A 13488-nucleotide genomic window follows, 5' to 3' on the forward strand; every position below is an offset into this window, starting at 1 on the left:
ACACTTTAAATATACCATCAGCACAGTTAGACATGAGTATGCTTCCTTCTGTTTTTCAATCTAATATTCTCTCTACCTAATGCCTTTTTTATCTGAACAGATTCTATCTATTCTACATATTCTCCTCTCTCTTCACATTGCTATTGCTACTCACTCTTGACACTCCCCCTCATTTACCCAACTCTCTTTTCTATGTTCAAAATGATCATCTGATTCCTTTGTGTGTGTGTGAGAGAGAGAAGAAAGATGGATTGATGCAGAGAATGAAGAACAAAAGAAAGAAAAGAAGAAATAAAGGAAGGAAGGAAGGAAGGAAGGAAGGAAGGAAGGAAGGAAGAAACTGTCAGAAAGAAACTGTCAGAAAGTGAGCCAAAAGAAAGAAGGAAAAAAACCAGCGGCCTTACTCACCGATAAACTAAATGAAAAGTAACAGTTCCTTCTGACTAGCTTCCTAGCCTGTGCAAGTAGATCGTATTCCTGTCATCCGAATAATTTGCCTGCTTACTTACAATAGCCATTCTCTTTCCGTCTATTTTGTTCTCTTTATTCACTGGTTTTTTAATCTACTTACTTTACCTGCCAACCCCCTTAATCTCTGAAAAGCTGCTTTTCAAAATATTCATAGAAAAGAAATGTGCATTTTGGTCTGCATTAGTCATTATTTTTATTCATTAGCATTTACTTTTCCTTCAGGAAAAAAATCTCTTTCTAAGTGCTTGCTACCAATGTAAGAATATCTGGAGAAGTTGAATGCTGCCGTCCTGTTGGAAATGCAAGATTTTATGGTGACAAAAATGGATCCTGACATTCAGCTTCTTCCTTAAGGAAAAAAAAAATATTCTCTCTCTGATTTCTTCAACCACATTGTATTTTGTATCTCTTGGCTTAAAGAGATAATGTACAGAAATATTTCATATGTCATTTAAATGGCACGAGGACTTGGAAGCAGCTTAACAGATAATGCACAGACCTCAATGTCAAAGCCTCTCAACGCATACAAAAAGTGTTTCTTGTAGACTATGAAGCTTTACTTCTTTCTGTACTTCCACTTTCTTTGGTTCTGATACACTTTCCAATACAAATTATAAACACCAAATAAAATCATAATATAATGACATAGATGCTTTGTTTTGCAGTAGCTTTATTAATTTTGAACTGGGCTCCTTGTTGAATATGGAGGTAAACTTATAACCTGAAGATGTTCTTTTGTACTAGATTAGAGCGGAGTTGTTCAACTTCGGCACTATTGACATTTTGGACTAGATTCCTTCTTTGTTTTGGGGTGCTGCGTTGTGCAATGTAGGATATTTAGTGACATATCTGATCTCTACTTACTAGATGCTGGTAGCACCCCCTCCCCATTGTGACAATAAAAAATGCCTCCAGACATTGTCAAATGTCTCCTGGGGGGAAGAGAGGGTGAAATCATCCACAGTTGGGAATGACTGGACTGTGAGGACTAAGATTTTTAAAAATATTTTTTGTACTACTTCTTTTTTTTTTATTTTTATTTTTTTTAAATTTTTTTTTCAACGTTTTTATTTATTTTTGGGACAGAGAGAGACAGAGCATGAACGGGGGAGGGGCAGAGAGAGAGGGAGACACAGAATCAGAAACAGGCTCCAGGCTCCGAGCCATCAGCCCAGAGCCCGACGCGGGGCTCAAACTCACGGACCGCGAGATCGTGACCTGGCTGAAGTCGGACGCTTAACCGACTGCGCCACCCAGGCGCCCCTGTACTACTTCTTAAAGATATGTGCATGCAGCATAACAACCAGAGTTGACTTGGATGGAGAGAAATTTTAAGAATAAAAAGGCTGAAGTTCAGAGGTGAATGTCAGTTTTATTTTTAAATATTATATGTGAGTTAAATGGAGTAATTATCTACGCATATTGCTTTTTTTCTTCATGAACTAAGCTTTTAGTAATGTTCAAAATATTAATTTATAGGTGAAGAGAATACAGGAGGTCTGAGTTTATTTTCTTCAGAATTTACCAAAATTCATGTAAAAATTATGAGTGGAATTATATTATCAAAATGATATTAATCAAAATCAGTCAAAAGAAACTGATGATTTAAAAGGTGAAGTCTTATTTGTGGGAAAGAAAGCAGACTAATATAATAGTCTTAGAATTAAGAAGCTAAATCTGAAGGAAAATGCATATCCTGGGAAATTATTCACTGGGTTAGCATCTCATTTATAGTTTAAAATATTATGTAAAAGCCTAATGATAAATCAATACATTGTTCTCATAAAACAGAATGTTTAAAAACAATGTTTTTAGAAATTATTTGGGGTAGTCAGGGGGAATTTAACTTGCAATAATTCCAAAGATACTTAATTTCACAGGGTTTACCTAGATAGTTAATTGACTATATGCTCCATAATAAAGCCAGATAACTTAAAAATGTTTTTTTCTTATTCTTGTCCCACCAATTAATGTAAACATATCAGTGTTTGGAATAATTTCTGGAGCTTTTTTTTTTTTTTTTCACTTCAAAAGCACATTATCTTTTTGTTTTACTTTGTTTAAAAGTAGAGAAAGAAAAGCAATATAAATTTTTATTTGACAAAATAGATTGCAACAAATTCTTTCTATGCTGGCCTACCTAGCAGTGGTCTTTACTCTAAACCAAGACAAAAGTGTTTAGAAAGCAAACCATTCAGATCTTTGTTACTCTGGCCAATGCCTGGGGAATAGTTAAGATAGATGATATTGGAATAGTGCCCAGTATTAGTCGGAACTCTAATGGGTTGTAAAGAAAAGGACAGAAATTATGGGCGAAGTGATTTAAATCATGACACAGCAGGCGGTCTAATCAAATGAAGTCACCATTAGCTTTTATCTTACCTTCACAGTAGTGTAATTGCTGCTTTCTTGGATATGGATTAAAATGCCATTCTCGCTTCTTGTTCTGAATTTTATTTCCAGACTGTTCACACCAAAAGGCTCCAACATGGCACCTCGTATGCTCTGTCTTAACAAATATTCCCGCTTCTCATTCTGACTCATGTGGTAATCCAAGCGCCCTTTGCCTTCTAATGATAACGCAGTGTCAGGAGTAATAGCTGAAAGGCAACGAAGAAAGGGAAAAATGAATGCATCCATTTGGCTTCTGAAGAAGTTTTTATAAGTGACAAAAATTATAAAAAAGGACAATAAAATATCAGGTTTTGGGAATCCATATTCCCCAATCCTCCTCTTGGGAAAAAAAAAAAAAAATTCCATTTGTGAATTACTGTATAAGGTAATTTCAAATGCTTAAATCAAAATCAGAATCAATCATTTGGGTAATATTCAATAAAATATTTGGTATAGCAGGGGCGCCTGAGTGGCTCAGTTGGTTAAGGGTCCGACTTTGGCTCAGGTCATGATCTCATAGTTCGTGACTATGAGCCCCGCCACCGGCTCTGGGCTGACAGCTCAGAGCCTGGAGCCCACTTCAGATTCTGTGTCTCCCTCTGTCTGCCCCTCTGCTGCTTTCACTCTATCTCTCTCATTGTCTCAAAAATAAATAAACATTAAAAAATTTAAAAAAATATTTGGTATAGCATATAAATCATGAATACTTATAGAGATACCACCTGTTAAAAACATGGAGTTGCAAATGTGTTTATAATAAGTGTTACTTTATTTCCAAAATTTATAAATGTGTTCAGAGTTGAATGATTTGTAATCATAAGTCTCTAGCATGTTAGAAATTTGGACAAAGAAGTGAACAAATATTTAATTTGTATTAATTTTATTATTAGCAATCATCATATAATCATGTTGAATTTAATTTATCATTATGTGTAACTGTACTGTATAATTATAATTTATCATAATTTGGTAAAATGTTCACACTACTGAACTTTAGAAGTTTGTTATCATAACAGTTAATATAGCTAAAGAAAAGACATAAAGCAAATGAGCCCAAAAGGGTTTCAGCACTGAATAGTATACTTTATAGAGCTAAATTTTATAGTATGTGCATTATATCTCAATTTAAAAAAAAGAACCTCAGACATCTCTCAAGCCGATGACTCATTTCATGTTCCAGGCATAACTGGATTCCTACTTATAAATACTCATTACTTAATGAAAAAACTATCTGACAACATACTTTTTTGTTGTTTTGATGTTATCCTAATTCATTATGATTATATCTTCTGCTAGTAAGATCTTTTTGACTACAGTATACCCTTAACGTGATCATGAATTTATATTCATTCTTATAATATAATTAGGACTCCTTGGGAAGTGGTCAAATAACTGCAATGATTTGAGTATTAACCATATACTTGAAAATAAGGCAAATTTTATAGAAGAAACTCCATTAGGGTTAGTTAGTGGGATGTACAGCTTGAAATTAGAGAATGCTGTGTTCTAATGATGGTTTGAACGCCTCGAGCGTCTTATTAAAAAACAGTAGTAGGGTTTAAAAAACAAATAATCATACAAAGATTTAAAAAGTAAGACTCAAAACCAATTCTAATAATTGTAAATTAAAATGCAAGTATGACCCTTAATTGTAATAGATTATACTGCCATTGTATGATGGTTTGAACTCAGTGTTTGGTCATTTATTATTTACATTTTTCTACCACATACAAAATATTTACTCGAGAAATATTCCTTAAAGGCAGGTAATATTAGACCCAAACCTGAATATAGTCCTTGGCCTTGTATTTGTATAGCATTCCTATAAATTAGCTTTGCTAAATTCATAAATTCATAAAATGGAAATTAACAACTTAGTAAATAATTCTGAATGAATATCACTCTTCCTCAGGTTAAAAAAATAAATGTAAAATGTCACTATAGTTTCTAATTGTTACCCATTTATTATTTTCAACATTTAGAATGAAAAAATTTCTTTGAATATAATTACATATTTAAGTGCATATATTTATACTTTTCATGATTACTATAATTTCCAGTGGAAGAGAAAACAGCTTGCATACATTTTTCACAGTATTTCCCAGTTAGTCCTTCTTTGCAATGACACTGCTGCCATGACCAGTAATCCGTACATGTGCCACCATGTTGGCAGGGGCTGTGAGTACAAGCACCTTCTAGTCTGGGACATCTAAAATGAAATAATAATAAAGACTCATAAGGCACAAAATAAAGTGTGGGGGATTTGTTAAAACTAGATATAAGCTTTTATTAACTTGCTTAGTTTCATGCACTCACTTCTTGGAAACTCAAGTTACGACTATATTTGGGGCATCTAGTCAAACTAGGAGCTGTAACACAGGGCTTGCCTCATTCAAAAAGGAGAAAGTTAAACCAAATAACATCTTACACAATACAGAAAAAGAGGTGATAATTTATTTTTTTAATTAATTCTTATTTGAGTAGGACATCTTTGGTTAATGTAATCTAAGGCCCCCATATTTATTTGCTTATACATCTCCTCCAGACAATTCATCAACTGATGTCTATTAAATGTCTACCATATGCCAATTACAAGCATACTATTCTAAGCATGGAGGCAAAGTGTTGAAAAACCCACATGTCGTGGAGTATTTATTTTCCCTTGTGTAGGAGGCAGTCAAAAAACAAAACAAAACAAAACAAAAATTAGGTAAATATGTAATATGTTAGGATAAAGAAAGTTCTTTGGAAAATTAAGATAGACAAAGGGTATCGAGAGATTTTTTTTAGGATGGAGGGTAGATTCATCAGCGAAGGAAGGACATATTTTTGTAAAGACCTAAACAAATTGAGAGAATGAAGAATATTTGGTAGAAGATCACTCCAGACAGAGGAAACAGCAAGTAAGAAAGTTAAATTGTACCTAATATGTTTGAGGAACACCGAGGGGCCCAGTATGGTTGGAGCAGAGTGAACAAGAAAAAGAAGCATATGTAAATACAGTGAGAAAATGGAGAAAGAGGCTAGATCATGAAGGCCTTGTAAGTCAGGCTTAGGACGAACATCCGTTTTTAAATGTCATTCTGGTTGTTGGTAGATTGGATGTGAAGTATGTCAGAAAGAGAAGAATCAAAGGTAAGTCTAAAAGTTTTGGCTGAACAGTTTTGGCTGATTGACTTATTATTTAAGACAGAGAGAACTGTGGAAGAAATAGATTTAGAAGGTTTCGGGAAAGAAGGCCACGAATTCAGTTTTAAACTTAAGTGTGAGATATTTGTTAGAAAGACACATAGGATATTGGGTAGTCCGCTGGATAGAAGGGTCTAAAGTGCAGAAGAAAGGCCAAGTTGAAGATAACCATTTAAGAGTCACCAGTTTTAAAGTTAGTACTTAAAATCAAGGGCTATAAAACATGATTTAAAGAATGAATATATATACAAAAGAGAAGGGGTCAACCAGATGAGAAAAAGAAAACCAGGATTGTACCATATGCTGATAGAGGTATTTTTAGGGAGAGGAAGAAATGAACATTGGAATTCAAAGAAGATGAGAACTGACCATTGATTTTAGCAACACAAAGGTTATTGATCACTTTGACAAAGAACAATTTTTCAAAAAGAGAGAGGATGGTAATTAGAGAGTAAAATGGGATTAATAAAGTTTTTACAAAAAATAAAATGGGAAAAATAGCAGCATGGATTTAAATGAGGAAAGACATGCCAAGGAGACAGCTGGACTATTGTTTTTAGAACATTGCAGGGGACTGAGCCTTTTACATAAAAAGGGGTTGGTCTTTATGGGAATAGGAGCAGTTCGTTCATAGTAATAGGATGCAATGTAGACCATGGGATGCACACGTGCATGGGCAAATGTGGAGGAATAAGCTTTTGGAAGTTTTCTTTTGATTGCTTCCATTTTCCGAGCAAGGTAGGAAGCAAATTCATTAGCTGGGAAAGATGGTACAGGAGTGATATTTGGGGTATGTGAAAAGGGGAGGCTGGAAAGTAATTGAGAAAAGTGAGCAAATGATTAAACTGGGGAATAGAATATGTTGCCACGCAAAATCATGGCCGCATTAGAGATTAGTAATCACGAATTTGAAGACAATGAACTCCTCCAGAGCAAGAATCTGCCTTGTTCATTTATTTGTAACTAACCTCAGTCCAAGTGCCTAATTCAAGACTTAGCTTTGCTACTCACCAGCTTGTTGACTTTGAGAAATTTTTTAAAACACTGAGTAGCTCAGAAATAAATATTATCTATCTCATAAAATGGTTGTAAAAGTTAAAACAGACTAAAAATATTAAGAATAGTATTAACCACAGGGCTTTTAATATATTAATAAAATTAGAAACAAGTAAAGTGTATAATAATAGTTAAAATAGGGCACATTCATATGATGGAACAGCAGGCAGTCATGAACCTCACAATGAGGTTAAGAGTGTTTGTCTCTGGGTGGTGCATAGGATACTTTATATTTTTCTGAATTTTCCAATTTTCATTATGAATAAGATTAATTTTTAGAATAAAGTGTGTTATTTTCACAATTCCAAAATCATTGCAGGGAACCTTAACCAATAAGCACATAGGAAAATAAAATGTTTTACAATTAATCAAATTATTGCTTGTTAAAGGTGTACTAAGGTATATTTTGAAAATATATGTTTGTATGTAAAGCTATTTAATATCAAAAGTTTTTTTGTATACATTATTACTAACATTTATACATCATTATGTGGCAGATACTTTTCTATGTGATTCATCTACTTGTCATTATAATCTTCACAACTGTTTTGAAGAGTATATAGGCATAAAAGCATACGTATATTTTTCTTACACTCCAGAAAATAAGAGTTAATTTTCTAAGTAAATATCACATTTTATACCAAACAGTAAATATTTAAATTTAATAAGTTAATTAATTCAAATAATTTCTGTGTTAACTGTAAAAGTTAGCTGGTGGTAATTAAATTAAATAAGTAATTAAATGAAGTGAATATTTAAAATTCAAAACAATGTAAAACATTTGATACTTTTAGAACTGTGGTCACAATAATTTCAGCTTTGGATGCTCAATTATCATGCATTTTGTTCATTTTTATTTAAAATAATAAGAAATAAAATTGTCATACTGATCTAGGATGCCTTGTGCTGCCAGAGCTTGGCTGGGTTCCAGAGGCCTTCCATTGACTGCAAATTCCATTATGCACCCAACAAAATCATGGCTTTCCACGTGTCCTCTCCTCTGAAGGATCGGATCTAGGGATCTGATACCTCCAACTGTGACTCGATTTGGCTGAACGTCAAGAGTCCTACATGAGAAAGCAAAGATAAGTATATTAGCTCCAACATGATAGATTTCAGTAGAATGTTTAGCTTTAAAAAGAGTGAATATAACTTTCTGGCATGTGTTATAGTGTGGTAAATTTGAATGGAAAATATTACCTATTGATGCATATTCCCTTACAGATTTCTACAGGATTATTAGGTTTTCAAGGCATGAAAAATAATAAAACTTATGGAAGTGACATTTTCAGTTAGCCAAATGGGATGTATAAAACAATGCTGAATTAGCAAGAAGCAGCATAACATCAGAGAGAAGATAAAGTGCAGCAGAAATAGTGATTATATTAATGTTAGATTAATTAATGTTAGATAATGTTAGATTATACATTTTTCTTCCCCACAAGATGATAATAATGCCAATATGTTAATTAATATCATAGATGATATGTCAATATTTATTTTTCTCTGTTGTTATTTCTGTTAACATCACTTAGGTTTTAGATGGCATAATTCTGTGTCTCTTCCTGAGGTGCCATTGAAAAGTATCTGTGGATAATTGTGGTATACAACTTCCAAAGGAGGTAAAGACTGGGATCTTTAGTCTAGCCTTGCAGGACCCAGGTCATAGGCAACAATTTCATGATCTACTCAAAGATCACAGGCCATGTTAGTCTTTCCTTCCTCTATTTGTCCTCATCTCTCCCATCTCGTGTCACACCATTTTTACATATTTTTTATACTCATTATTAACTTTTTATTTACAGAGTAAAAATTCCTTTGGAGAGCATAAAATATTGTAAATCTCATAACACTTAGCATAATAAAATTATTTGTAAATGCAGAATTTCCTTTTTAAGGTCAAGTAATAGTAAGATCAAACGAATAATTTTACTTACCAGTCATCTGAAACTGCCACATTACTGACAGTGCAATACCCTGGTTCTTGGTTCTCGGAACAAGAGTCCACAGTTAAGGAAGCTGCCTATAAAGTAGGAGAAGGAAACATTCATCCTGGGTTCTGCTGTCCCTATTGTCCTTTACGGCCAACACTGCCCAGTACTTGTTTCTACCTGGACATGATTTTGAAGTTGTGATAACATTTTGGCTTAGTATATAATGACATAATACACCTATAATATCAAATTTTGGGCACATATTTCTTTTACATGTCTAAAACTGTGACATTATTACATATAAGAAGTGGGAAGTACTTTGAAAAATCTTCACCAGGCCCCTTGTGTATAAGTGAAAAACCGATAGGGCACCTGGGTGGCTCAGTGAATTGACAGTCCAGCGCTTAATTCTGGTCAGGTCAGGATCTCACAGTTTGTGAGTTTGAGCCCCGTATCGGACTCCATGCTGACGGTGCAGGCCTGCTTGGGATTCTCTCGCATCTAGTTGATATTTTCAACTAGAGAATATCACACAGATATTTATGAATGACTCAACTAGGAAAAAAAACACTTTAGATAGTGGCATAATATTTTGATAAATCTTAACATAATTTTCTGATTTTCTAAAAGCTTTATGATACAGAATGTCTGAGGGAAAGTTTTATTTGAATAACACCCTATGCAATTTAATTGTCAGAGTTAAATGTGCTTTCTCGTACTGTTGAATTTTTCTACCAGTACTGCTGTAAATTGACATGTTTGTATCCTGTCTATTCATTGATTCAAAGCTGAGAAGTTAATGATTTTGCCAGTTTCTAACAAAATCCCTTTGAACTGTAGAAAATGACAGATTCGGGGCGCCTGGGTGGCGCAGTCGGTTAAGCGACCGACTTCAGCCAGGTCACGATCTCGCGGTCCATGAGTTCGAGCCCCGCGTCGGGCTCTGGGCTGATGGCTCAGAGCCTGGAGCCTGCTTCTGATTCTGTGTCTCCCTCTCTCTCTGCCCCTCCCCCGTTCATGCTCTGTCTCTCTCTGTCTCAAAAATAAATAAAAAAACATTAAAAAAAATTAAAAAAAAAAAAAAGAAAATGACAGATTCAAAATCCAGTAGGGGCCTTCTTTTGGGTATTTTCTAAAATGGGAAGATACTTTTTTCCTCTGACTGAAGTACTAATGACAAAGGTATTTTTTTCCACATTTGGTATTATTTAAAACTTGATAGCCACATACTACAAATGAACTGAAAGAATTTTTTTTCTATCACTTTTGGCATACACATAGTACCTCTTTTTTTTTTTTTTTTTGCTTTCCCTCTTACTCCCAAGTCCTAAATTTAGGTAGAATTAAATGGTCATAAAATTTAAAGGGGCCTTGGAAGTCATCAGATAAAATCACCTATTCTACATAAATGGCTGTTGACAATATCTTAGCAATATAGTTATCTCCCACCTGCTATGCCCCATTAGGATGCTGTCATTATTAGGAAATCATTGTGGCTAATGTAAGCCCCAATATACAATATCGATACCAGACTCCATATGCTTGTTCTAATTCTGTCTGTTTCAATAATGCCAGAGTAAATGGATAATCAGGAATATTGGACTTTTCTAAATTTGTATTCTCCTAAAGGTCTTCCTCTGAGAATACTAGTTTGGTATTAGGCTGGTTTAAAAAAGCTCAGGCAGGAAGGTGCATACTAACTTATTACTAACCTAAAAAATTATTATTGCCAAGATTTGCTTGTTATACCCCTATTAGAATTCACTGAAGTCAGTATGATTTTTTAGGCACTACTCATAATTAAAATTTATTGAGATTAAAACATTTTTTCTAACCTCAAAAGGATGTATGGAGCCATGTTTTTGAAAACTCAGGATGACTAACATTCAACAAGCACCTATTTAATATCAAATATTTAAAATATATAAAATATATACATTTTTATAAAGGAAACTATATGTAAAATATATAACAATATATAAAATTTTATATATAATTTATATTAATCCTTGCAATCATACCAAAATGTGGAGATATTATTCCCATTTATAGACCACATTTTGATTTTCTGCCCAACCCCTTTTCAAAACACAACCCATCTTGAATTATTATCAAATACAGTCTCCGAATGAGTATTTTTCAAGTAGATTTTTTTAAAAAATTATTTAAAAAAAATTTTTTTTTTCAACGTTTATTTATTTTTGGGACAGAGAGAGACAGAGCATGAACGGGGGAGGGGCAGAGAGAGAGGGAGACACAGGATCGGAAACAGGCTCCAGGCTCTGAGCCATCAGCCCAGAGCCTGACGTGGGGCTCGAACTCACGGACCGCGAGATCGTGACCTGGCTGAAGTCGGACGCTTAACCGACTGCGCCACCCAGGCGCCCCTAAAAAATTATTTTTAGAATATCAATGTTTTAAATTACTGTTACTAGGGGCACCTGGGTGGCTCAGTCGGTTAAGCTTCGGACTTCGGCTCATGACATGATCTGGTGGTTTGTGGGTTCAAGGCCCAGGCTGGACTCCTCACTGACAACTCAAACCCTGGAGCCTGCTTCAGATTCTCTGCTTCAGATTCTGTGTCTCCCTCTCTCTCTGCCCCTCCCCCCTTATGCTCTCTCTCAAAAATAAATAAATAAACATTAAGAAAAATAAGTTACTGTTACTAAATTTTATTCTCGTTTTGGTCTCATTTTCAGAATATTGGGGGTAATTTTTTAAGTAAACATTTTATAAATTAATATATGTTAGAATAAAGTTATAGTTACAGAATATTAATACCAAGTTCATAAGAAAATGGAAGACAATATATAAAGTAATATAATATATAATTTAAATGATTCATAAATTTTCACTAAAACTTTTATTGTTTCCTCACTTATATTTTAATAAACTACAACTACTAGCCTTGTAAGACCCTGAATGTAACACAATGGATATGGAGATATCAGTGGATGAATATCTGAACATCTAACCTTGATGATGTTGATAAAATCATCTGGTCATCTTTATATCCATCATCATTCCTTTTTTTTTTTTTTTGTCCTTTGTGTTTCTGTATTTAAAAAATTGTTTAAAATCTTCTTTTCTAAGTTATATTAGAGTGGAGGAGAGAAAAGCCATTGTATCTGATGCCATTAAACACACACACACACACACACACACAAAACACACAAAACAAAACCCCAAAAAATCCCGCATGGATTTAAAGTACTGCTAAAAACAAATGGGGAATTTGATCCTTTGATAAAGATTGTTTGTTATTTATATTTGTCAGAAAAAAATCAATATAATAAGATTCCTCCTGTCTTATGCCTTTATGAAATTTGTAATTAGGAAGGGCACAAAAGTTTTTCTTTTAAAACTGTGGATCACAGAAAAAATAGCAGAAATATTTTCTATGTTCTTTCTATAAATTGCTTATATGTAGTCCAACAATATAAAGTGGTCCCAAAATTTAGTGCCCAAAAATTTCTATTGTCAGACAAATATATGATTCATTTGATCAGTTTCAAAACTATATAACTCATTGTATTTTTTATATTTTTCTGGATTGTCACAGAGCTGAGACATAAAACTATAATCATTTAGATCACATTTCTTCATTTAAAAAATGATTTCAGAGCATTTATTTTGTTCTTTTGGTTAATTTTTATTTTAAATATTTATTTATTTTTGAGAGAGAGTGACTAAGCAGGGAAGGGGCAGAGAGAGAGAGGGAATACAGGATCCAAAGTGGGCTTTGGAGCAGAGGGGCTCCAATTTATGAACTACGAGATCATGACCTGAGATGAAGTCGGATGCTTAATCTACTGAGTCACCCAGGTGCCCCAAATGTTTATTTTAATACATGACTTCAACCTTTAACTCTATTTCTATGCAGGGTAGAATGTAAATTTTAAAGAGCAGTTATCATTTTAGAAGTTTGATGATAAAATCCAAAAATATTTTAAAATAGTTTTTGTTAGCATTTACTTTTTCAAAAACCCTTGATAGTTGTTGAAAATGGGGGTGGGGGAACCATGAAGAGACAGTTGGTAAGTAAGTAAATATATGTGTGTGTGTGTGTGTGTGTGTGTGTGTGTGTGCGCGCGCGTGCGTCTTTCCATTCTAGATGTATTGCTTTGTATCAAATGGTTTCAAACACAGGTAAAATACATCATGCATTTTCCTTTTTAAAGAAAAAAATACTTGTTTAATGAACACAAGTACTAAATAAATACATACCGTCTTGCTGTAACATGAGAGCCATATAATTAAGTGGAATATAATATGGAAATCTTGAATATTACTGAGTTTATAATTCTAAAAATACTTTAGCTAGTCAGCAAACAGAACTTCATTTTATTGCAGTCTCATGTGATAGACCTCACAGATGACAGCGTATTGAGGAGCTAAGTGCAGTAAGGACTACTCACGACTGTTTTGGAATATGTGTTAGCAT

At 33.8% G+C, this 13488-nt stretch overlaps 1 protein-coding gene across 2 annotated transcripts in view; it reads right to left on the minus strand.

Moving 5' to 3' along the window:
- FAT4 (FAT atypical cadherin 4) overlaps positions 1–13488 on the minus strand; it is a 177124-nt gene that overhangs the window by 7806 nt on the left and 155830 nt on the right. For both annotated transcript variants that reach the window (XM_086704263.1, XM_025921676.2), the window contains 4 exons: positions 9048–9133; positions 7998–8177; positions 4950–5074; positions 2854–3071 (listed from right to left, as the gene is read on the minus strand). In XM_086704263.1, coding sequence (XP_086560389.1) covers positions 2854–3071; positions 4950–5074; positions 7998–8177; positions 9048–9133 — 609 coding nt within the window. The remainder of the gene's footprint in view (positions 1–2853; positions 3072–4949; positions 5075–7997; positions 8178–9047; positions 9134–13488) is intronic.

Source organism: Puma concolor, chromosome B1 (assembly GCF_028749965.1).
Source record: "Puma concolor isolate L17-30 chromosome B1, mPumCon1.1.hap2, whole genome shotgun sequence".
In the NCBI taxonomy this organism is placed as follows: Eukaryota; Metazoa; Chordata; class Mammalia; order Carnivora; family Felidae; genus Puma; species Puma concolor.